This window comes from Protopterus annectens, chromosome 2.part1 (genome assembly GCF_019279795.1).
Source record: "Protopterus annectens isolate FY-2018-M chromosome 2.part1, PAN1.0, whole genome shotgun sequence".
NCBI lineage: Eukaryota > Metazoa > Chordata > Ceratodontiformes > Protopteridae > Protopterus > Protopterus annectens.
Genome location: NC_056729.1, coordinates 936,311,576 through 936,338,294, shown reverse-complemented (window position 1 = coordinate 936,338,294; position 26,719 = coordinate 936,311,576). Strand labels below are relative to the sequence as shown.

The 26,719-nt window shown below is 40.9% G+C and overlaps 1 protein-coding gene across 2 annotated transcripts in view; it reads right to left on the bottom strand.

The window, feature by feature from the left end:
- SH3RF1 (SH3 domain containing ring finger 1) overlaps nucleotides 1-26,719 on the bottom strand; it is a 1,302,561-nt gene that overhangs the window by 505,225 nt on the left and 770,617 nt on the right. For both annotated transcript variants that reach the window (XM_044062570.1, XM_044062569.1), the window contains exon 7: nucleotides 20,360-20,470. In XM_044062570.1, the coding sequence (XP_043918505.1) occupies nucleotides 20,360-20,470 (111 nt within the window). The remainder of the gene's footprint in view (nucleotides 1-20,359; nucleotides 20,471-26,719) is intronic.

Genomic DNA, 26,719 nt, shown 5'->3' with positions numbered 1-26,719 from the left:
AAGACTAAACCATTCCATTAAAAATTATGTAATTTAACTGCTTAATTTTATAACTGCAATAAAAAGTAAAGTGTTCTACATTACAAAAGAAAGAAATGAACAAATGCTTCATTTTAGAAGCCCCCTTAAACACTTTCACAAAACTGCAGGCATTTGGTTATAAAAGAATTCACAAAACAGGCAAAAAAAATCAGAATGCATCAAAACTGCTTGTGCCTGTTACATAGTAAACTTGACTTCCACATCAACAGAGCACTTTCATTCCGCAGTATCAAGCTACATTCAACAGTGTATTAAGTGGATAAAATTCCTCCCCAATGACTTGTCTGTTAACTCATGCCATTACTCTGCATTACAGTTGAATGGACTACTCACTTAACTACCATACACTTCTACGTAACAGCAGACATCTCAAAGATTAATGACACTGTACAAAAACTGCCACTTAGTATTTGCTTGAACACGTACATGTATTTTAGCATGTATGGCATATCATCCTATCACTTTGTATACATCAAGCAATTACGCATATAATTCACCTTGCCCTAGAAATGTACTTTTTATATTCTACTTTCTCTCTCGTTATCTATGTGACTTTGCCTGCAAATGAAACATATCCATCTCAAAACCAGCCAACTCACCCAGTTAGTAAATGAATAAATAAATCTGTGTTGTGTAAGTGGATCTCAACAGCATCTGACAATAAGGAAAAGAAAAAAAACAACATATGCAATTTCACAGTGTCAGGAACATAGTTGCTAGCACACATGGTTATGTTCCTCTACTCATGTAGTCTGAAACACCTTTCTGTGAAGTCAGGCACAGTGCACATAAGCCGACAACCTCCACCCAGAAAACCACTCTTTTCTAGAAAAAAAGTCTTTGATGTAAGGGCTAAATAAAGCAAAAGCTAAATACAGCCGACAGTCACTTAACCATTGTTAAGAATATTTTGGCATTACTTGACTGAAGTGCTTAGCCTTTGAAGTTCTGATTTATCAGGCTTGGTAATCTTGAACAAGTACACCAATGAAAAGCAAACTACCTACGCTGAGACCTCAACAGAATTTTTGCTAATTTGATACTACTACTATTCAGACTCAATGAAGCAACTGTAACTTTATGATCCTCAAAATCCTAGTTATTTCTTTATGAGTTAGTACACCGACACTCCTGGGAAAAATGCATGCCAGACTCTGTGTGTGTGTGTGTACAACCTAATTATGCATTCATGTCTTCATACATTCCAGAGAAGTACAATGATGCACAAACACATCAAAGTGGCAAGGTTTCCATAGTCACCAGTAATGTAACAGCTCATGAGCAAACAGAAAAGGAAAACAAAGGTTTGCTAAGGAAAGCAACACTCAACACACAAATGGTTAAGTTCAAGAGACTAGCTTTCTAGCTGTTTTTAGCATATAACACTTTCAGGAGAGATAAATGAATGTTGCAAATGTTAGAATATAACAAAATGCATTTATTATCACAACTACATTATTTTCTCTTTGAATTAAAATACCCCTTGCAATACACATGGAATCAAGAGAAGCCTGAAGATGAAAGCAAAGTAGACAGAATTACTTTTAGAGTTGTACATAATAAGAATTAGGTAAGAAAAATATAACTGTCAGTCCTGAAAAACACAAGGTCCAGATGAACTACTTCTCAAAGTGTTAAAAGTAGCACTAGTAGCCAGCCTGGTCACACAGAGATGAAGCTTTGACTACAGCTCAGATGACCAATGTTTAGTTAGTGGCTTAGGTGTCTGATGGAGCTGTCAGACAGGATGGGCATGCTTATCCTTCAGAACGGACAGCTTGTGCTGATGTGGGTAGACTGTTTAAGTCCTGGTGGAATCTGGCGACTGCAAGACTGGGTGTACAGGATGGATATAGAGGCATGGTTGCCCAAGGGTGGGCATGTCCTATCAAGCCATGTCTCTCTGCTTGTCCAACTTAATTGTGTTTGCCAGTAAGTGGGAGGGGTAAGGCTAAGAAAATGTCTGATTCATGCAATGAATAATACTGCGGACACCAGCTCCATTCCATCTTCAGAACAGTAATTTCTATCGCCCTTTTCCAATTTCCCTACGTGGTCCCATCCGGGGGACAGTACTGGACTAATGTTGCTCGCCACTTCCATCTTTCTATCTGCTAACAGCCTAAAAAACAAATAGTACAGAAATTGCAGGGATAGAGCATTAGGAGGGATGGGACACAAACGTAGTCCAAAGTCCACAAGGGATGCTTGGCATTTGAATTTCAAGCTGCAGCACTAAGGATAAAAAAACAAATGCTACAAGTGGCAATCTCAGTGAGCCACTCTCAACTCGATAGTTCCTCCTTAGAACAGTGGAATGAGCAACTCTCACAACTCCATAGTCCCTCCTTGGTACAATGAAGTGGAGCCACACTCTACTCCATAGTTCCTCCTCAGTTCAATGCAGTGGTATTGCAAGACTGAAGCTGGGCAAAAGTGGTTCTCGGACCTGTGGATCTATGAAGGGGTCAGATAACTACAGACCTGTCAGTCATACTTTTGTCAAAGGGAATATCATACAGACAATGTAGTTTTGCATGCTGGTGGAACTCATGAAGGCTAACTCTTTGGCCAGTTGCAGAAAGCATGGCATCATAATGCACAGATCTTCACAGTCCACGAAGATTCATTTGCATGACTAAAAGAACAAGAATTTGGACAAGACAAAGTCTATGAATGTGCTACATTTCAACTTCAGCATAGTTTTGACACTTTACCTGAACAGGAGGCTGACAGGAACACTAAAGTGCAATGGGGTGAGCCCAGAATGGTGTAGAGAAATAAACATTTTCTGACTGAAAGTAAAATATTTGCTATTACAGAAATGTTATGAGAAAAACTCAAAAAGAAGTGAAATGCTGCAGACTTGAATAATGGGACCAATCCTATTCAATAAATCTGTGTCAGATATATCATACAAACAGTGACTAAAAAAAAATGGCAACCCCTGTAAAGATTCAACCCCTGTAAAGATTCAGGTTAAAACCAAGATGACCCTAGCTAAACAATGGCTACTGGGATGCACACCTAGAGCAAAGGCTTGGGGATGGTGCCTGCCACAAAGAGCCTGGTGATCAGGCCAGGACAGGAACTGGGTGAACTGCCAACTACCTGGCAGGCATAAGCAGGACATGTTCAGGTAACCTAAAACTAGGCAATGGAAACCACCGACCCACTGGTTAAGAATGAGAACTCTCCATTTAATCAGAGCACGGAGCATGTACTGTAGAAACAACCTTCTCAGAGAGGTTTCATTCTCAGTCTCCTATTCTGACATTATCCCTCACAAAACTCTTGGGATACTTGATAATCCTTGATTCTGGTCTGTGCAGCTGGAAGTTTTTCCAGTAGACAAGAGAGTTTCCCCAATGTGTCTTGAGAACCACAGAGAAACAAAACCCTATTGTTTGTTGGCACTTAAACACTAAACCATTACAAGGAAGTATAAAATGGATGTGATGACCGAAAGCACAGCATCTACAGATCATGTAGTCTTACTGACAGCCTTCAATGCCCACATGGGGCATGACTGTAAGGAACAGTTTCCCATATTTAAGAGTTTTACTGGACTTGTATACATGCCATGGCATGTACACAAAGACTACCAAGTATGAACAAAAGATGAAGCTCACAGGCATGCAGGGTACCAGATCACGTTGGGCCACATGTCGATACTTTACTTTATGATTGTTGTATTGGACCCGATTCATTGCATTTTGAATACTTGAATAAAGAAAGTGGCAGTGCTGTCTACTGATCACCACCTGGTGGTGAATAAATCACCAGAAGGTATAATGGCCAGACAAAGTGCAATTGTATACATAGCGTAACCTAACAGCAGATGCTAGAATAGATCACGGATGCTGCAGTCCTCACCACTGATGCTTAACTGTTAGATGTTCCCCTTACATCTAGCACAATTTCCAGAGCTTGGAGTCCTTCTCCCTTGGTGTCACTTATGTCCAACCTACAGTATGCACGTGCATATGACTTTAAAAATTGTGCCTGCCTATGCCATTTAAGAGTCTTCTTGTCCAAATCCCTGGCAAAGGTCTTAAAAGGTAACTTTGAGGCCAAGGTAAAGCAGGCTAGCACGGCCTAGGGAGCAACAAAAAATGTATACATGTATGTCTTATTATTAGGTCTTGAACATGGAAAGAAAGAGTAGGAAAGAGGAATTACCACAGTTTCAATGAGTACCTAATCAAAGCTGGCAAGATTCAAGGCCTTGGGAATATCTGTAAAGGTGAGGGAAGGATGAAGTGGAATAGGTAGGATAAGGTTACTCTACCTCAACCCAACAGGGTGGCAAGTTACACAGATGTCCAACAGTAGTATAGAGGGGATGGTGAGTGGGCTATAGTATTGCAGCTATGATCTATTTGATCTACTTTGACTATTACCACAAGTTACTTACACAGATGAATTACGTTCATCATTTAGAACACTGCTGCAGCAGCCCTTCCCATGAAGTCAATTCCCAGAGCTCTATGAAGTATAGATGGTGGTAGAAGGGAGGCTGGTGCTCATATTCCCACAAGAGTGCTCTAACAAAGCTTGCCCTTGCACTGAAGTGAATATCTAGCCTGTAATATTTGAAAAATGTGTGAACCAATTTCCATGTATAAATCTCCATGACAGCATAAGTAACTATGCCATTTAAGAATACCACTGCAGATATCCTTCCTCTGTACTGTGAGCTCTGACTGGGCTTACAAGGGTTTTCCCCTTTAATGAGCAATAAAACTGAATCAACTGAGAAAGCCATTTAGAAATTGTTTGTTTGTACACTGGTTCTCCCCTTTTTCATTTCAGCAAAGGAAATAAATAGCTGGATTGTCTTCCTGATCTCTTTTGTTCTAGTAAGGTAATATCTCAGCTTTCTGTTAACATCCAGGCAATGAAGTACTATTTTGTCCTTAGACTGAAGATTAGGAAAGATGGCTGAAAAGTATGACTGAAGATGGACTCTGTGACCAATCTGCGCATGAAGGAAGGGTCAGTTCCACGATTCCCCCTATCCTTGTAGAAGACTAGAAAATGTTAAATGCATATCAAAGGCCTGCAGTTCAGATACTCTCCTAGCAGATGGTGATGGTGGTCAGCAGAGCACTTTTTCAGGTTAAGAATTTAATGGATGCAGACAAAGGCAGGTTCAAAAGAAACCTGGGTAAGCTTTTCAACACATATTTCTGGTCTCAGGGAGGAAATGCCCTTTTATAGGTGGTGAAGTGTAGGACTTTTTTCACAAACTGTTCTACTAGCCTCAAGACAAACAGGTCTAGTGGAAGGCAGGCTAAAATGTCCGACAGGTGAACTGCCTCAAATAGCTCACTGACATATTAGAGGAATGCCTTTTACCCTTGCATTCTGTCCTCTGTCATATCACCGGCATAAAAAACACTTCCCTTTGCATATGTAGAATTTTCTGGAGATTGGTTTCCTAACCTCCCAAACAATATTAGGCACATCCCACAATAGTGATACCAAAAAGGTATCAGGATGGAATTCATCCATGCAGCAGCTGCAGTGTCACCAGGTTGGGGGGGGGGGGTGCTGTAACAAGGACCCTTTGGACTGAGTCAGAAAGTCCAGCACTGCATGCTTCTTTCAAGACATTTCCATGAAAACCACTGCTGACTGGGTTAAAATAGTTGCTTATCAAAATCACCCTGGTCCTGCCTTTCTCATGCTCTTCTCACTTTCTGGATAACCCAGGGGAGTAAGGGGACTGGAGGAAATACATACAGAAACAGACCAGTCCAGTCTATGGAGCGTGTGTCTTTTGCCCAAGCCACTCTCGAAGAGACTGTTGAGTGGAACTGATTCTACTCCAAGTTGTCTTGTGATGCAAAAACATCTATCTGAAGGTCATTCCTCTTGTAGTTGAAGACGGACATCCTTGTGTAACATCCACTCATGAAGGTTGCCTTTGGTTGACACATCACAGTATTCTGTTTTGAAGGTGTACACACTGCACTGAGGAACATCTTGTACTGTAGTGCCAGTTCCTAGGCACTCATTACTAATCTGCAGAGGCTGTTAACACCTGGTACCCCTTTTGCTTGTTGATGTTAGCACGTGCAGGGTGCACTCCATCCATGTTAGGCTGAAGGTTCTGAGTCACCGTATTAAGGCTAACATTTCCTCTGCATTTATATGTTTTTTTTTTCTTTGAAGAACTTCCCATTCCACTTGTACTTTCAACCTGAGTGAATTCTCCCATGCCATACCCACAGCATCACTTGTGATGGCTCGGTCTAATTCCACCCATGTAAGGTGAACCCCAAGACTAAGATTGCTCTGCTGTACCCATCACTGAAACTCTTGGGAAAGGCAGAGGAAGACTGGAACAGTCTCCTCCAGAGGATGGGGATGCTGAAGCACATGAATTACAGTTACAGCTGTAACTTTCTCATGTGGAATATAGCAAGAGGAACCATCAAGATGGTGGATGCCATGCAATTCAGAGCCCTGAGATGCTCTCTTGCAGTGATTTGTTTCTCATCTGCTAAATGGGGGAAGCATGACTGAACAGCTTCCACCTTGCCTGGAAGAAGGAAGGTGCTCTGTAACCCAGTGACCCCTGAAAAGCCAACCTTTGGGAGGGTATCAGACTGGATTTCTGAGTGTTCACAGTAAACCCTAGCTTGCAAAAGAGATTCATGGTAAAAGTCAAGGTCCTGTTACCTTCCCCTCCTCCAATTCTTGTGAGGATGTCTGACCGAGGCAGTCATAAAAGTCAGCTGCAGTCCTGATTATCAAATTTAACAAGGTAACAGGCCATGGTAAATATGGCAAGTGGACTTCTGACACAAAAACATAACAGCATATCTAACAATGTCATACAGTAATTTTGGTTTGCTAATGGGTTCACCATCAAGTAAGAAAGAAAACCAAAAAGTCATACTAAAATGCTCATACAAATTGTCTGTAACCTATGGAACACCTACAGAATGTAATTTTATTGGATAACAAACACTGAACAAAGGAAAATGAAACTTTATGGGTTTGAATATACCATACTACCCAAAGAGATCTGGATTAACTGAGCAGATGAATGGATTGCTAAAAGAACAGGTTCAAAAATACACAAATGGTGGAACACTGCATACATGGGCTCCAGGGATTAAATTAGCCATTAAGTCAACTAAACAACAGACCATGGAAAAAATATGGGACTCCCTTGCATATGCTGCTTTTAAAACCAGAAAAATGAAACCCACAAGTAGTGAGACCTATGTTAGCACTCACTTCACAAACAATTTTGGCTGCATGCAATAACAAAGCAGCATGTTACAGCCAAAAACAATGACGTACTAAAACAGGATTGAAATTACAGACACCTGAGAGATGGCACTGGGAACAAAGAAGTTTACTAAGAGAAGAATGAGTAAACAACTACAATTTGGGGATTAGACCAAGTAGTAGTTACAGCAGACACACATTTAGCACTTAGCTGAAGTATATGTACCTTATAATGCTGCCATTTTCTCAGGAAAATCAAATGACAATGCAAGCAGGGGCTGGGGACAGCAGTGGTATCCAGCCCCAAGCTAGTAAATGAATATGATGGAACTAGCAATACTGTGCTGGTGTTACTAGACTCCACTAATCAACCGCTGTATTCTCCTTTTCATAACTTGTCATTGTTTGGAAAACCATTACTTCATTCAAGAGGCTATCTGTAGGCAAGCCATGTGCAACTGCAGCAATTCAGTTCCATTACGGGGTAATGATGACATTGCACATTTCATAACAAAACTAAGATTCCTAATGGAGAACTAAAAACAAAATATTTTTAATTATGTGCAAGTCCACAGTGAACTGGAATATAACCCAAGATGAAAGCATCACAGCTATTTAATATGTGTTTTGCAACAGAACCTTACATAGCTGTACTCCGAACCCTGATTTATTACTGGTATATGGCATTAGTGAATCTCTCAATGGCCATAACTCTTGTAAATGTCTCTTACCTAGCCTACTTCTAACAAAATGATACTATCAATAGGTTCACAGGTAAGTACTAGGCGAGTTGCCCCTGTGGGTCATTTTAAGTCTAGCCAATTTCCCACAAAGGGAAGAAGCAAACCCTGTACCTTGTGTCTGCGAGGTAAATATCTTAACCATTATGCCAAACGCTCCCCTAACCATCTACAGTCTTGCAGGTCTTCAGCATTCATCCATTATTTGATAGTTTAGTGCATGCAGTGAGATACGCAAATGTTGTAAAACAGTAAGTTACATTAACAGTTATTCAGCACCTTACAACTAAAATGCATCTCAACTGCATACCAATCAATACATGGTCAATGAACACACTGAATATGAAAATACCAGTGTTATAAATACAAGTAAATCATATTAAATATTGCATTAGGAGCAGCAGGAACAGGTGCTGTGCTGTTAAAGAATGTAGATGCAAGATATGACTCATATGATTATGATATTAGTATATCATAATTCAGAACAAAGAGTGATGGATAGCATCATAACTCAAAAGGTAATGTGGGAGGGATCAACTCTACTGCATACCAAAGGGGGTGGTCTAAGTGGTTAAAATCTGTAAACTACAAGTGTGAAGAAATTACATGCATTGTGTTATTTGACTATCTAGCTATAAGGGAACTATGCAAGCTTAATCATTTGCAAACTTACTATTAATCCTCAATTAAATGTAATGCTCGAGGTCCTGCAAGCCAGGCTCCAGCAATACATGGCCCAAGATCTAACAGATGTGAAAGCCAATTGTAGAAGGGGCAGAAACATCAGTGAGGTAACTTGTCAACAAATTAAAGAAAAATATCAACTTTGCTTTACTGTCCACTCTAAAGCCTCTGACAGCCTATGAACCATAACAAAATGAGGCAAGATCTTAGTGAAATGGGGTATAAGGTCTTCTTATTTACCTCTAGAAGAATCTGTAGGCAAGAAAAGAAGGAACAATTAAACATGAATATGGAATATCTGACTGGTTCAACATTGGGAAAGAAACACAATACGGCTGCATATTGTCATCTGACTTGCATGCTGAGTATATCATGTGAAATGCTGGTTTTAGCTGAATTAGATGCTGGAATCAAAACTGGCAGGAAAAAAATATTAATCAAATATGCTAATGACACTACTCTGGTGGGTGAAAGTGAGGAAGAGACGAAGAGTCTGTTGAGGAAGGTGAAATCAAAAATATACAGACAGATGAATAAAGAAATAAATAAAATGTTATCCTGCCCTATCGAATTGAAAATATTTGGGGAGGAAGTGACAAATTTTCATTTCCTGGTCTTAAAGATCCATCGCTGCAGTTGGTGAGTGTAGCCACAAAATTTACTTACTTCTTGGAAGGAAAGCTATGTCAAATCTGGATAAGATTTTAAAGAGTAAAGACATAACACTTTTAACAAAGGTTACAGCTATGCCTTCTGCAGTGACAGTTAAGCAAGGTGTGTAATGGAACACTGATGCTTGTGAACTGTGGTATTGGATAAAACTGCTGGGAATTCCACAGAGGGCAAACGATCAAATCAGTCAATACTCAAAAGTAAATCCAGAATTTTCAATAGAAGGTCTGACAGTAAAACTTGTTGTTGTGTCTTTTGGCTTATCCCGGTTAGGGGTCACCACAGCGGAACTCCGGTCCACTAATGTTTGGTAGTGGATTTTTATGTGCCGAGTTACCAGTCCTGACACACAACCTTCAACGAAGGCACGCCCATTCACGCATGCCTCCACACAGAAGACGCTCTAGCTGAGAATTGAACGCGACAACGTCTTGCTGTGAGGCGACAACGCTACCACAGCACCACTACCGCAAGTAAAACTAAATATCAAAAACTCTAGCTACAAAATGTGAAGATACTGATGTTGGGAAAGACTGATGGTAAAAGGAGTGTCAGATGCCAAGAATGACAGCATTGCTAAAGTAATGAATATAAAATTGCCAAAAATATAAACTCACTCAGGACACTGAGCAACAAGTACAAGTATGACTCTGTCATAGTCCATGCGGCTGTTAATGACCTGAGACATTCCTCACTGATCTATACAAAGACAGACATGATAGAGCTTTCAGACTGTGTCCCCCAGGCAGGTATGAGTCTAACACTGAACAACATTCTTCCTTCTCCAAAGATATCACAATATAAACAGCAGATGATTAATTAACAATTGGCTAAGTTACTGGTGTTATTCTTACAGGATCCAATATTTGTCAGCTTGGGAGGACATGATCAACAGACCACGCTGCTTTGCCAAGGATGGTCTGCACCTGCCCCACAAGGCCTTCAGATACCAGCCAAAACATTATCCACTCCCACAGTGCCTTTATTAGGAAATGCCAATATGACAAACCTTCTCGCACAGTAAATTCTACTCAAGATACTTAATTAAAGGTGTTACTACTCAGTGCTAGGAGTCTTAACAAGAAGCTCCACTCCCTGGAAGTGCTCTTCAACCTGGAAAGTGTTGACATCTGTGCAGTTACTGAGACATGGTTTAAAGCTGCGGAAGGCACCTCAGCAGTACAAGGCTATTATGCCTTCCACACATTTAGACCCACTACCGCACAAAAAAGGAGAAAGAGGTGGAGGTGTATCAATCTACATAAAAATTAAGCACACTTCAAGATCAGCCAAACAATGTGACATGCCTGAGCTGCTCCATAAGGTCCCATACCACACTCTTTGTAGTTGTAGGTCTCAGTCTATGACACAGGATAACCATACGTCATGCCTAAATGTACTGGAGTCGCTCATTATTCAGCCCAACTCCATTTTCATGGGTGACTTCAACTATTCCATCATAAACTGGATACATACACAACCACTAATATGTAGGTTCAAAGATTCCTGGATTCTGTCAATGCAAACACCCTTGAACAACTAGTCTGCATTCTTACTAGGTGTGCAAAAATCCTGGATGTGGTACTCACAAATATGAGGGAATGTTGCACATATCCTAGTGTAATATCCTCACTAGTCATATCAGATCACAAAGTGGTCGCCCTTGAAATAAATATAAAGCCTGAACTCCCAGCAAACCCCAGAACCATTAAGAATTTCCCAAGGCTAAATGCCTTCTATTAAGTGATGGCATAACTAAATTCTAAGACCCCCCCCCCCCCCAAATTCAGAGAATACTGTGGCCAATGCGAAAGTGTTTGCAGGAAACCCTGTACAAACATTAAAACAACAGAACCAGAATGAAATAAGGTTAGGACAAACTCCAAACACAATCCTCCTTAGTGGACCCCCAGTAAAAATAGGTTGTACAACAAAAGAAAGAAAATCCTGACCAAAAAATAGAAAAGGCTATGCACGAGAGATAAAACAATTTGTTACCAACAAGAAACTTGGGGGGACTAATGAAGTCCCCAAAGCCAAACTTGAGGCAAAAATAGCCTTAGTTTTATCCTTAGCCTGGGAGGCATTTTTCAGTTACATATCCGCCCTTTACGGGGAACACTCAAGAGTTTGGTGAACTGATATCAAACGAAACTCCCTATACCAATACAGAGGAAATACCAAACTTGCTGGCAGGTGCATTTAGCTTCAGTTTCACCCCCTTATCATCCCCAGTTTCCTCTCTCAGGAAATACCATCTACAATTTCTCCCTCAACTATCATTAAAGAACTGGTCCTCACTGCACTCTCCGAAGCTAAAAACATTGCAACTGTGGGTCCTAATAATAGACCAGGACATCTCCTAAACAGTTTAAAACATGACCTGCTAGGCCAACTAGAATTTCTATTCAACCACAGCCACCAGAAAGGCTTCGTCCCTACAGAACAGAGGACTGCAACGGTCACCCCTCTACACAAAGGAGGACCTTCAACAAACCCAGGGAACTACAGATCCATAAAGTTTGACTATATATGCAAGGCTGTGGAAAGAATTATCATGGACCTGATAAACAAAAACAAAAGAAATCTTCAAATACTGGATCCATCCCAGTTTGGTTTTGTCAAGTTCAGGTCATGCCTACTAAACCTTAGAGGCTTCTTTGAGGTCACTAGAGCCATGGAAGAGGGCAAAATGGTGCATATTGCCGACCTGGAAAAGCCATCTTACACAATACCTCACACTTGGGTATTATAGACAAACCAAAAATTTAGGAATAAATTCCTGTCATTGATGGGTAAGCCAAATAGCTCACTGATAGCACATGAAGTTAGGGTGAGGTAAGCCGCTCCACCAAAAAGCTGGTCACTTGTGGTGTCCCACAGGGCTTGGTACTGGGACCTTTCCTGTTCAGAATATACTTCTCTGAAGTCAAGGCAGATGTGGACGGATTTTGGCTGACCTAATCTGCTAATGACTTCAATCTGGGTACAATCACTGAATCTCAAAAAGATGCAGACATCTTCCAGGAGGGTCTGACACAAACAAATAACTGGTGCCATTAGCTATGGCCTAAAACTCAATGCAAAACATGCATAATTATCCCCTTTAGGAAGATGATCACCCCTGCAAACTTATGCATTGTTAACACTCCCCTAATAGTAGACCCAATGGTAAAGGACTTGGAAACTCAGGTTGACAGTAAACTGAACTTTGACCACCGTGTGTTCCAAGCGATGAGAAAATCCTTCTGTGTGGCACAACTTATAAGTAAAGACATGGCATCCGGTCTAAGGAGATCACAGTCTCACTATACTCAGCCCACATTAGACCAATAATTGAGTACAATGCACCTTTGTCACATACCTCACCAGCTATTTGCAACAGCTGGAGTGGCCACAGAGGTTTCTAACTAAAAGAATACAGGATAAATATAACATGTCCCATGCAGACTGCTTCAAAGCCCAGTCCCTGTACTCAATCTGCTACAGACTATTGAGGGGCGATCTATGCTTAACCTACAAGGCATTTTTTAATCCAGCGCTCGTGGCTCTGCTACACACTTGCAAAACAAACTGCACTAAAATTACCCAGTTTAAGGATATAAACCTCATCTATGACAAAATGCATGCTGAACAAACTCCCCATTCATGTGAAGCAGAGCTCTTTCCTAAGCCTATTCAAATGCAATTTGGATCAATGGACAGGAAATTGCTAATTCACCCCAGCTTGTCACCTATGTCCCTTATGGAGAGGGGGAGCTTGTAGATGACATAAGGGAAAGGTATATACCAAGGGTGTTCGAGTCTGTGGGCATTGACATATGGGAAAAATGGGGCATGAATGGCTAGGCTTGAAAGGTATAGTGCTGTTAGCTTATTAACCTCCTATGATCCTATAAAGATGTTGGTGTAAACAGGTCTGGTGTGCTCAAGTCCTTCTGGTCAAAAAGGGTGAGACTCAACTAAACAATAATAACTTTGCCAGTAAGTGATGGGTACCACAAACTGATTAAATTCAGACCTCCACAATATTCCAACTAATCTACCAAGCTGTGAGGAATACCCCCATGTCTTGCTAAGTATGATGTTGGGCAGACACCCTCACCAACACCTTTATCAAGGAACTGCGGAATGTATACTGAATCGGGGAATGTATACTGAATCGCTGTTTCGTGAATGGTACAGGCATCTATCAATTAAACAACACAACTGCATAGGTAATATCTCTTTGTAAAATAGAACCGAGTGATGGAATTTTCCCTTTATTGCACTGTAGAGCGGTCTCGTAGTTGGTATATTTAAACAGCGGATGGTGTGGGGGTTGCAGAGGGGCTTGTCCCCCTGCTTACAACTGTCAGGAATTTGTTCCTGGTTTTTTTTTTTTTTTGAATTCGAAGTATGAAAACTTCGAACATATGATCTTGACCATATAACATTCTAAGTTGTCATACTTCGACTACGTACTATAGACTCGTGGGGAACATTGTCAAAACTATTAATGAAATACAAGAGATAACTGCATCACTTGGGTGACACATGCTTGTCTGGTCATCTAAGCCAAGTGTACATTTCACTTTTTACCCTGTTCTTCTAATTGCTCATTGTTCTTCTACATTTTGATACGCTGCCTATATCATAAAATCAGCAAAGCAAATAGAAAAATACTATGAAATAACTTAATACATAGCAAGAGCTGCTTGAAACAAGGGGATGGAAGGTGACAGTGTCCACACGCTTTGTTTTATACGTCTCAACCCTATCATAAGCACAAAATGAATATACAGCTTTGCTTTAAATTTACGCTAGTAGTACATGCATTTAACCTTAAAACAGTGTGTTGCAGAACATGTCCTGTGTGTACCCATTTTTCTGGTAGGGAGGAGATATTTTATTAGAGTATTATGTAAAGGAGGTGGAACCCAATATCACGAAACAATGTTCTTTAGCAAACAAGTTTATACGAACAGATTTAGATAATGAGAAACATAAAATACTGAAGAAATCAGAAGAAATATCTGTGTAAAAGGTATGCGCTATAGATTACTCTTCAGAAAATTAGTATGAAGTAATGTTTTTTTTCCAGCAGTGTAGTATGTTATAAATTTATTGAAAGTTACTTAAAGATGCATCTTTATCAGCGCAACATATACCAGTCAAATTCGAGTTATTTACATGAGTGCATAACATCATGCATTTATAGGATAGATAGACTTTCCAGGATGTAGAATAGTGCGCGTACCCTGTCTATTTTATTTTACTGTTTGTTAACCAGCTAAGTGAACTGGTCCAAAAACCCTTGTAAGCCACTATCTTGATTGAGCAGAAGCTGCTGCTGTTGTTAGAGTTGCAGCCAGGAAGTTCTTGAATCTGTCAAGTACTTTGCAATAAAACGGATTAGAAATGTTTTGCTGGGTGTTTCTGCAACTTTTTCCAATTGTGCTGGAACTTACAACTGTGCTTCAGAATTCTAAAACCAAACCTGCTATACAGCAGCAAAAGTATAGAACTCAGTATAGTAATTTCACATAATCTGTGGAAATAAAAAAAAAAAAAAAAGCTGGAGGATCATTAGTTAGATATGAAAATGTAACGGCAAGAGAAAAAAAGGGAGTTATTACTCGTGGTCTGTAGAACTGATGAACCCTGCCATTCTTCAGTGTTTTCTAATGCTCAGGTGAGCATTCCAAAAACCTCCTACAGTTCACTCAAGCTTTAAAAGTGATACTGTGGTCACACAGTTCTTTTTATCTGATCCGTCCTGAATAAAAATTCTACATAGTCTGCATTATGATTTCTTAACTGATCGCTACAAAAACTGCACTTCCTTGCTAAGGACATCAGCACTCTGGTGACTGACCAATATTTCATTGGGTCCTTGTGTAACCTATTTAAATGAAGTACTTAATGTGTATTTGTGGCTGGGAAGTACATTGTTGACTTTCCTTGTAATTATGCTTAAATCATGTAAGGTCTTACCATAACAGTAAATGTCCTATTTTTCATTGTTGCAATATTCCTTACATGTGGGTTATCCTGCAGAGGATAGCCTAACATCCAGCCAGCATACCAAAGCCTTTACATCATCAGAGCAATGTGCATCAGCTGTACGCTTCCTGCACAGGCATAGGGCATAAAGGTGACAAAAGAACACTCAATCCTCAGAGATGAAGTTCCCCAGGAGAACTAGAGCAACCCAACAAAGATAAGAATTGTACATCCAAGACAAAGAAGAGAAGGGAAAAGGGCAAACAAGACCCACCCACCCTCTCCAGCCAGAAGAGTGTTCTCTACAAGAAAAAAAGAAAAAAAATGGGGGCAGCAGGGAGGGATCAAACACTGCAACACTGAAAAGTAGGACATTAATAGATTAATAGATTATAGATTAATAGATTAGTACTAGGCTAGTTGCCCTTGCGAGCCATTTTAAGCCTAGCCAATTATCCCTTGTGAGACTCAAACCCTGCACCTTGTGTTTGTAAGGCAAACACCTTAACCATTAGGCCACCCTCCCAACCATCTACTGTTATGGTAAGTTCTTAACCAACTATGCCCTTCCTTATCACTGTTGCAGTATTCCTTACATGAGGGAGATTACGAAATCTAATGCCAGTAATGGGAGGAAGGAACAGCCTTCCATAAACTCATGAAGGATGGCCTTGGCAAACACTGCCCTGGCTCTGGAAATAAAATTCAACCTATAATGTTTACTCAAAGTATGAACAGAGGACCAAGTGGCGGCTCCTAGAAGTGATCTTGTATCCAGAACCTTGAAAAAAGCTCCAGGAGAGGCAACTGTCCTCACAGAATAAGCTTGAAATGAAGTAGTAAAAGCTGCTTACCATGAAAAGAACAAAAGGAAGTGGCCTTAGAAATCCAGGTGGAGAATGTTTGCTTAGAAACAGCCAAACCCAATGACCTGTAGTAAAAGAAACAAAAATCTGCTCAGATTTTCTAAAGGCCTTAATTTTATCTAAATAACACCTCGGCTGTCTATATAAATCCAAGGAGTGAAGCACCTTCTCACAAAAAGAAGAATCAGGGGAGAAGGAATGTCCTCCTCTGATCCACAGTCCAGGAGAGAAAGAATTTTTGAAGAGGCTAAGGATTCATCCCTAGAATCCAACTCCTCATCCAAGGAATCAGAATCTCTAAGACTCTTGGAGGGAGAATTTTTGAAGAGGCTAAGGATTCATCCCTAGAATCCAACTCCTCATCCAAGGAATCAGAATCTCTAAGACTCTTGGAGGGAGTGGATGACCAAGGAGTAGCAGGAACAGATAATCCCTGAGGAGGCTTTAAGGCCGTAAGTGCCTTAAATAATCCTTGGGTAAAGTCCTGCCATTCTTTATGGGGATATAGCTGGTTTTCTGTTTCTTTTTAATGGGGATCAGCCTTGCCTTGATTTTACAAGAGTACCAGAAACCTCTTCCTGAACTAAAATAAGGGGAATCTCCCTATGCCCAATGAAAATGATCAGCCGTTGTTCCCTCTCAAAGTCTGTGGCAGACATATGCCCAATCTCAGAATACATGCAAAAAGCCTGTTACATGCTAGCCTCTGACTTGGCTGTGGCAGAGGGAACTGGAGTCGACACTGAACAGTCATCAGTCTTCATCCACCCTGAGAGACATCTGATGGAGGCTGGACAGAAACAGAACAACAGTGAGACTTTTTAGTCATCTTTTTAACAGGCAGCTAAACCTCAATGTGGGCAGATTCAGTCATGGCACCCTGTGCTTAAAGCTTAAGTTGCTGGTTTTCTAAATAGACGAATGAGGAGGACAGACTCCTGTGAAGAGTTTTGGGAACAAAGACCTGACAAATAGTACATTGGGTATGGTTGTGCACAGCACTCAAACAAAACAGGCACTTTTAGTGTCGGTCTTTATGGGAATCTGCCTCCCATGCTGACTTTCTTTCCTTGATGACATGAACTCACAATACAAACAGAGAAAAAAAGGGAAAGGAACCCCAATGGGGCACTTATCTGTAAATGGGTTGGTAAAACCAGCACAGAGAAAGATGTCTTAGACCAAAGTTCAAAGGTGGCGTCAGGACTAGCGGCAAAGAACTAAGGAGTGAGTATCCAAACATAATTTTTATGCCCTATGCATGTGCAGGAAGTATACAGCTGATGCACACTACTCTGATGATGTAAAGGCTTTGGTATCCTGGCTGGATGCAGGCTATCCCACATGTAAGGAATATTTCAACTGTGATAAGGAAGGACATCCTTAGTTTCACACACTGTTTGGTGCATCTCATACACCTTGTCACTAACCATGTTGATAAGAGCATTCAGCCTACTGTCCCTAGTAATATTAAGTGCTGCGGCATAGTTTCTGAATTAAGACACAAATAATTCACTGTCGACTCAATAACCTAGTATGTATCAAATGGCAGAAAACCTGGAATTTGTAGTGACATTTTATTTTTTGCTTTCTGTGTACTGTTCGTATGTCTGAAACATTTCTCTTAACTGTTACTTTCATTTTCTATCATTTAGCTCTGTACAGTAATTTTACTTCCTTTCCTTGAACAAAATATAAGCCTTCTTTCTTTTCTATTTTATCATGCTTGTTGATTACTCAAGTCTTTCTGTGTGGAACTTCACCTGAGTAACCATTGTACCAGTTTTCTAGGAGCAAACTTTTCAACTTTAAAATAAAATTAAATGGAATCTTATCCACCTTTTTTCATTAAAAATAGTGCTTATTTGTTCATCCTCATTTTCTGTGTTACTTGACAAAAGTTTGTGTGTGTGTGTGTGTGTGTGTGTGTGTGTGTGTGTGTGTGTGTGTGTGTGCGCGCGCGCGTGTGTATACCGTCTTAAACATGAGTACTCAGTGTAATATTACCCTCTGGCAGACACACTGCGATAAAATACAACAGGCATCTAGTTTACGTTTGTAATTAATGCCACGGCTGATAAGCAAGTTCTTTAAATCAAAGAATAGTACAGCTGTTGTTGTGACTTTCGGCTTTTCCCGGTTAGGGTCGCCACAGCAGAACTCCGGTCCACTAATGATTGGCAGTTGATTTTTACGTACTGAGTTGCCAGCCCTGACGCACAACCTTCAACGAAGGTACGCCCATTCACGCATGTCTCCACGCAGAAGATGCTCTAACTGAGAGTCGAACCGGACAGCATCTTACTGTGAGGCGACAACGCTACCGCAGCACCACCACCACGGATCTTTAAATCAAAGAATAAAAGGTATAAATTATAACAAATAAATTACTGCACTCACTTAAAGTCTTGGTACATCTCTCACCATACACGGCTACAACCATTAGGAAACTGGAAATTTACACTAGGTCTGGCCCCCATGTCTCTGATAGACAGAGGCAAACATTAAATGCCCAAACAAACTTACCCCCCACATAACTTTGAGAAACTTCCTAATTAACATACCCCCTCCTAATAAGCACCCATGACATATAGTTGCATGGCTAGGCTGATAAAGGCCCTGGTGTTTGTTAGCATGGTATATACCCATGATGAGACGTTGTGCACATGACCTCTGCACAATCAGCATTCAGTTAGCACTTTGATGGCATACTGTAATCGAAACTCTTAACTGTGTGAATGGGGCTACAGTCTGGTAGTTTGAATGTAAGCATTGTGTTACCCCTACCTAATCCCCCAACTACAATTAGGAACTGACCAAAAAATACAATGCCAGTCAATACAAGGGTATGAGGCTGAAGCTTTACAGCCCTTGGCACAATCGCTAAAAAAACCATCAAACTAAGAATGCTCCCAATGTGGCTAGTGATCACAAAGACAGTCAAGACGTAGGTCTGGCCAGCTCTCCTTGGCAGTATCTTGTTTTTCATAAAATGCTGCAATGGGTAACAAAAATTATCATGGCAACTCCACAGCTACAGTTTTATTTGACTGCAGAACATAGCATATGGAGTTGGGCTTTGCCCTTTCCACCGCCTGACCTGATGTACTCTGGTTTAGTCATGAGGATGGAGAGTGTTGCAGAACTTCACTGGTGTGCTCATGGTGAACTTCTGTATATAGGGAACTGCAGCTTAACCTGTTGCAGTTCTAGCTTCAGTCACATAGCCTACCTGCACATTCACAAAACTATTACAACAAACCAACCTGACAAAGAAGCGAATGAGAAGAGTTCTCACAATGAAAGTTAGTAATATGAATCTTTACACTACTAAACAGGTCAGAAAAAATCTATGGCAGACGGAGGGATGAGAGTTCAACAAACAGAACTTGTATCAAAGCACTGTGACACCAATACAGCAAACAGGAGTTTAGCCAACTCCTTTGGCAGAGAAGGATAAATTCCTGACTGCATCCCAGGTGACTAAAGTTCAAGCAGTGTCTCATGCCCCTGATCTAGGTGGCAGGGGATGGCGAAAAGTTAAGTGCATACAAAGTACAGCAGTTTCCCAGTGGAGAGCACATATGCATGCTCAATGTGCTATTTCGAGAAGGCAAGGTCATTTGCGGGCTTACGTTACTCAAGGAAGTGAACAATCCCATACTATGCCACCTGCATGCCTTCCTGGACAGCTTAAAGTGCATGTGTAATGAAGTCAGGACTAAGGAAGGAAAGCCCATTTACTCACATACATGACTGCCTTATTTCCACTTCACTCAATCTTTGCCATCAGAAAGCTGTAGAGCTCCCACTAGGTGAATGAATGGATCATTAGGGAGGGCTGATGGTTAGCTTAAGACAGACCAAAAACAGAGTAAAAAATATGAGGGGTTTGAGTCTATTCAACTTTTTTATGTGATTTACATTTGCAGGTTACCTAAACTGATGTATATCGTCACATTGTAGAGATTCTGCTTTTGCTTTACACACCACACAGCTTTCTCAAACGCACAGCATGTCAGTGTTAGATATGCATGCAAAATAGAGCTCAGTGGTTCATGGATGTGTACAAACTTACATAACACCAACAAAAAGTCAATGTTACTGTTTATATCTACTTACCCTCTGGATAGCACAATATGTGGTATCTGATGGAAATGTAAAAGAAGTTACAGTGTTGACGGGGCTGCTGGGATGTGGAGTCACAATCAGCCCTGTGGTTCCAATATGTACCTGATAAAGAAAAAAAAGCTTTACTTCTCTAATGTATGATATAATGGTGTGCAGAGCTCAAACTGAGACGAAGTATGCATGCATCGTCTTAGTTCTGAAAGACAGGGTATCTGTAAATCATTATTTACATAACCATGGCATTACTCAAACCAAGTAACTAAATTTTCTTGTGTAAAATATAAAAATACTGTACAATAAAGTTAGCATAAAGTAAGACAATACCAACCTGCTGGTGATTACAACCCATGTCTGAAAGAATTGTGCTATAATGCCATTCAATCAGGTTCTATGTCAACTGCAAGAGACATTTATAGAAGCCATGAATGGCTGAAAAATAAATTCCAATTTTACCAGCACTGCAGCAATTTTTGCAATATGCTGATTCACTACTTGCTTTTGTGTTTCTGTAGGGAGAGAAGCCTCCCTGCAATATGGGAAGGAGGTGTTTTGGCACTACGCATCTTGTAAAGTTCACTCCTCGTAACCTTACTGCACACCAAGTGCAAAGTCAGTATCCTTTGAAGTAAGAGTTAGTCGTATAGCCACCACAACTTTCCATTTAGTATATATTTCAAATGCTCTTACAGTCTTACCCTTCCAATAACTACATTAGGGATCCCACTTAACTTAATCACAGGCTTACTATTACTACTACTCAGACCAATTATGTAAGTATCGTAATCAATAATGTACCTTGCAACACCACTAACAACACTGGAGGAGACATTTATTTATTTATTTTATTTATTTATTTGCTTTTGTTGACTGGGAAAGTCCACTGGGCTTAAATGAGCCCATTTTCAGTGGAGGACCAGGGAGAAAAGCTCCATAACAAAATATAAGATAATAGAAATATATTAAACAAGAGTATCTAAAATATAGCTAAGTTACAAAAAAACGTGTATAAACAGGAGAATACCTTGGAACACTGTACAACTTGATGGCTATTAGTTAAGGTGTGAACATTGATTCATGGCAGGGAATCAATATATAAAGAGTATACACATAATATAGATAGCCATACACATATACAATAATGTAATGCATTTTAAACAAAGGGACTATTCAGAGTACCTTATATAGAATGCTTAAAGCAACAGTAGGTAACTACAGTAATTTTTGTATGCCAATTGAGGCAAAATTTGGTATAGACACATTTCCAAGGGTGATATATTAAGACAGGAGAAAGAGGAGCAATGGGTTTGGGGGGGGGGGGTCAATCAGGTTATTGAGGAGTTGGAGATGGTACATGGGCAGAGCCATTGAGAAGGGAGATATTAATGTGAAGACTTTTTGAATAAGGGGGCACTATTTATGGTACAGAGATGAGATGAAAGAGCATTCCGCAGTTTGGCTACAGTGAAAGAGTAGAGATACTGACCTGCAGGGAGCTTTAGTCTATTTACTTGGATGAGAGATTGATTTTCAGAACTGAGACGCCGGTTTGGTTGGTAGAGAGTTAGAAGTGGGGTGAGGGCTGGGCATTCTAGTGATTTCTATACAAATTTGTGTGTTGTAGATAGTTGTATATATGAGAGGTGTTGTGGTAGTTCAAGCCAGTTCAAGGATTGTAAAGAGTGGCAGCAACGGGAAGAATATTTTGCACCGGTGACAAACTTAACAGTTTTGTTGTAACGGGTGTACATCTTATTTTTTAAGCAGGACAGGATGTTTGTGAGAATGGGGGCACCGTGGAGGAGAAAGGTATGGGCAAGTGTTTTTCTAGTTGAGTAGTTTAAAAAGTGTTTTATGTCTGTAAAGGGTACCATGTTTCTGGTGTGTTTTTTTTATTATTATTGTGGATGTGTTGGTTGAAAGTTATCATTCACAGTAACACCAAGTAACTAGGTATGGGCTACTAACTCTATGGGGGGGTTGTTAGAGGACTAGATGATAAAGCTTGATTTATTGAGAGCAGTGTTTTTTTGGGTGTAAAGATCAGGAGTTTGGTTTTTGGTGGGCTTAAGGGCAAGGTGGTTATTGGCCATCTAATTTTCCGCAATTGAAAAAGCATTTTGGGTCAAGGTCGGAAGTTCAGTTTCTGAGGTTCTGGAGCAGATAATAGTAGAATCATCTGCATATTGTACTACAGATCCACGAGTGACAGTAGAATGAAAGTGGTTAATGAAAAGACTGAAAAGAAAGGGTCCCACGATAGATGCTTGGGGAACTCCAGTGGAGAGTAGTGAGAAAAGGTGAGAGGGAGTTTAGCCATTTGGCAGATTGTTGTCTGTTTGCGAGACAGTTCATAAAGCAGTCAAGAGTGGAAATGCACATGCCTAGGTGTGAGAGCTTAGAAAGGAGGAGAGAATAGGAGTGTCAAAGGCCTTTGAGAGATAGAGGAATAGTGCTGAGATGAGTTTACCATCATTACAACTGAGGTTGAGAGTCTTCAAAAAGGATAGGAGAACAGTTATGGTATTGTGGACAGATTGAAAGCCATGCTGAGTGGCGGCTAGCAGTTGGTTTTGCAGTAGAAAGTTCATAAGTTGAGTTTTAATGCATTTTTCCATTATTTTACAGATGGGGGAAAGTATGGCAATAGGGCAGAAATTTGAGATTTCTGTGTTGTTGCCACCTTTAGGTAAGGGTAGGATGTAGGCTTTTTTCCAGATGGAGAGTACCTAGGATTCTTGAACAGATCTGTTTATGAGAATACTGATGGGGTAGCTGATAAATTTGGTTGATATTTGTAAGTACTCATGGGGTAAGTTATCTGGGGCAGTACTACCAGGTCTGAGTTTTAGTAAGACCTTAATTATAGTGGAAGTAGGAATAGGAGACACAGTAAATAGCTGGGCTGCTGATAGGAGTAGTTTGAGGAAAGGAGGCAGACAGTTTGGATATAGTCCCTATATAGTAGGAATTGAAAAGCAAAGCAAGTTCAGCTGTAGATTTGTCAGGATTTGAGCAGGGGTTGTTTTTGGTGCCAGGGTTTAGAAAAGCAGAAAAGTACAGCTGTGTACACTTACCATAAATGTAGATGTTCGAGTGTATTCACTGTTGCAGTCATTACATTTGGGTTATCTGCTTTCAGGTAGCCCTCAGTCGGACTGATTAACAAAGTCTTGGGTCCTGCGTCGGTTGCTGTCTCTTATTCCGTGATGTCAGGTCGTCAGGTGTATAAAACATGCAGCCGACGCCATTACATCAGTTTTTCTTGCCCCAGATGTCAGGTGCCCCCCGTAATGGGAAGCAATTAAATCTATAAATATACAAAAAAGCAAATACACCAAAAAGCTTTTAAGCATTGAAAAGGAGAGAAGTGGTATAGCCAAACAAAGTCAGGGGGCTGGAGGGAGGGTAACCAGGACTGCAACAGTGAATACACTCGAACATCTACATTTATGGTAAGTGTACACAACTGCACTGTGTTCTCTGTGTTTCACTGTTGCAGTCATTACATTTGGGTAGATTTCCAAAGCTAAGGATGGGAGGAGGAATTTAGATAGCATTAGGACCAGCTATAAGGCCCTGCAAAACTGCAGTGGCAAAGCCATCTCTGGATTTAGAGAAGATTGACAAATGGTAATGCTTGGTGAAAGTATGTACAGAACTCCAGGTAGCAGCTTCTACGATGTCCCTGGTAGGTATGCCTCTGAGAAAGGCTGTAGAGGGAGATGCAGCCCTGCTTGAGTGGGATCTGATCCCCTGTGGGATAGGTTTTCCATGGTGCTTACAGCAGAAGTGAATGCAATGGCCTATCCATTTGGAGATGGTTCACTTTGAAATAGCCTTCCCATCTCTCCCTGCAGCAAATGTGACCAGCAGTTGTTCAGATTTCCCTAGAGGTTTAGACCTGTCCAAGTAGAATCTAAGTTGTCTGTGCACATCTAAGGAGTGCAGTATCCGCTTCCCTTTGCTCTGTGGATTAGGAAAGAAGGTAGGCAAATGAATGGACTGATTAAAGGCCACACTGGAAACCACCTCTGGCATGAAAGAGGGATTGGTCCTGAGGGACACCCTGTCTGCATGAAAGATGATAAAAGGCTCCACTGCCATAACGGCCTGTACTTCAGATACCCTTCTTGCTGAAGTGATGGGTAAAGGGGAAGCTGTTCTCCAAGAAAGGAATTTTAAATCTGCAGTAGCAGCTGACTCCAAAGGAGGAAGGGTGTGTTTCTCCAATACAAAGATAAGGTCCTAGGCTGGAGTTGGAGCTCTCCAGGGTGGTCTTAGATTCTAGGCCCCTCTGAAGAACTGCTTGAGCAGTGGAAGAGAGAAGAGGAGAGGTTCTGTGTTATAATGAGCTGAAATGGCTGAGGCGTGAATTTTTATTGCGGAAAAAGACAGGCCTTTGTGAAGCATCTCAGCTAAGTATTGTAAAATCTGAGGTAAATTAGGCACTGCTGTGCTCATCCCTTGAGACTGGTTCCAGGAACAGAATCTTTTCCATTTTTCAGCATAAGATTTTCTAGTACTAGGCCTCCTTGCCTCAAAAATGACATCCATCACTGGTTTACTGAGGGATGGTAAAGGAGAGAGCTTAGGTAATTAGCCAGGCTGCTAGGTTCAGTATTTGAAGCTGAGGGTGCAGAATATGGTTCTCCTGCTGAGACAGCAGGGTAGGAGTCTGAGGCAGGTGCCATGGGGCCAACAGTGACGTACTGTGCAGGAGGGAGTACCAGTGTTGGTGTGGCCAGGCTGGTGCAATCAAAATCATCCTTGGTTTGTCTTGTTTGATCTTTAGTAGTACTTTGGAGAGCAGAGGCAGAGGAAGAAAGGCATAAACACATAGGTTTTTCCAGCTGAAGGGCAGAGCATCCACTTTCCAAGCTAGTCTGTGGGGAGTCCTTACACAAAATTTTTCCAATTGATAGTCCTGGCGGGAAGCAAACAGGTCTACATCTGGGCTCCCCCCATTTGCTTGTCAACATGTTGAAAATCCTTGGTTCCAGTTTCTACTCGTGTGGGTCCCATGAGGGTTCTGCTTAGTCCATCTACCAGTGTACTTAGTTTTCCTGGCAGGAATTGAGCTTGTAGATGTACTTGGTAGCTTTAGGCGGTGTTCCACAATGGCATGGCTAGTCTGCAGAGGGGGTAAGAATGTGTATCCCCCTGCTTGTTTATGTACCACATAACAGTGGGTTGTCCGTCTTTACCATTAATTGTCCTAGAAGAATGTGGTCCTTGAAGGCTGTCGAAGCATTCTGTACAGCTAATATTTCTTTATGATTGATGGGAAGGTGCATTTGAATTGGGTTCCATTTGCCCTGAATGCACTTCCCTGCCAGGTCTGCCTGCACATCCATAGTCTGATGTGTCTGTTGTTAGGGTTTGGGCAGCAGGGGGTAGTGTGAATGGTAGTCCCTTGTTTTGGTGGCAGGCCTCTGCCCACCAAAGGAAGTCTAGACAGACAAGGAATGATAGGAATCATTGCTTCTAGACCCCGAGAATGTTGACACCATAGGCTTTTTAGATACCACTGTAGTGTCCTCATATGCAGTCTTGCATATGGAATTAGAGGAATGCAGCAGGCCATGAACCCCAAGGCTTGTAAGTATTTGCCTTGCAGATAGCAGGGTTTTTGTGACCACTTGTTTGAAGTCGGTTGTCAAGTGAATTTGTTTCTCTGGTGTGAGGAAAGCCATCTGGAAAGTTGATCAAGCTTGCTCCCAGGAATATAATTTGCTGACGGGGTACCAGGTGTGATTTCTTTTCATTTATGGTGTACCCCAGACAAGTTGACACCCTCCGTACAAAAGCCAGATGATTCAAAAGTATGTCTTGGTTTTCTGCCTGAATTAGACAATCGTCCAGGTATTGGTATATTTAAGTATTTCTTTGCCTGCAAAATGCAATGACTACAGCTAGGCACTTTGCAAATACCCTGGGCGCAGTAGATAAGCCAAAGGGCAGTGCACAGAAATGATAGTGCGTGTAGCCTGCTTTGAAGCGTAGGTATCTTCTGCAAGATTCCCTGATTGGGATGTACAGGTATGCTTCCTTTAAATTTAGTGTTGCCAAACAGGCATCTTTGCTTACACAGAAAGTAACAGGTGAAGAGTCAGCATCTTGAATTTTGGAATCACCAAAAATGTGTTTAGAGTAGGCAGGTTCTGGATAGGACGTCATGAATTGCCTTTTATGGGTACCAGGAAAATCTCGAGTAGAAACTTTGTCCCTTTTTCTCTTCTGGAACCAACTGGATAGCCCCTACGCTTAAGAGAGAGAGTACTTGCCTTTGGGCCTCATCCCACTGCTTTGCATATATATATATATATATATATATATATATATATATATATA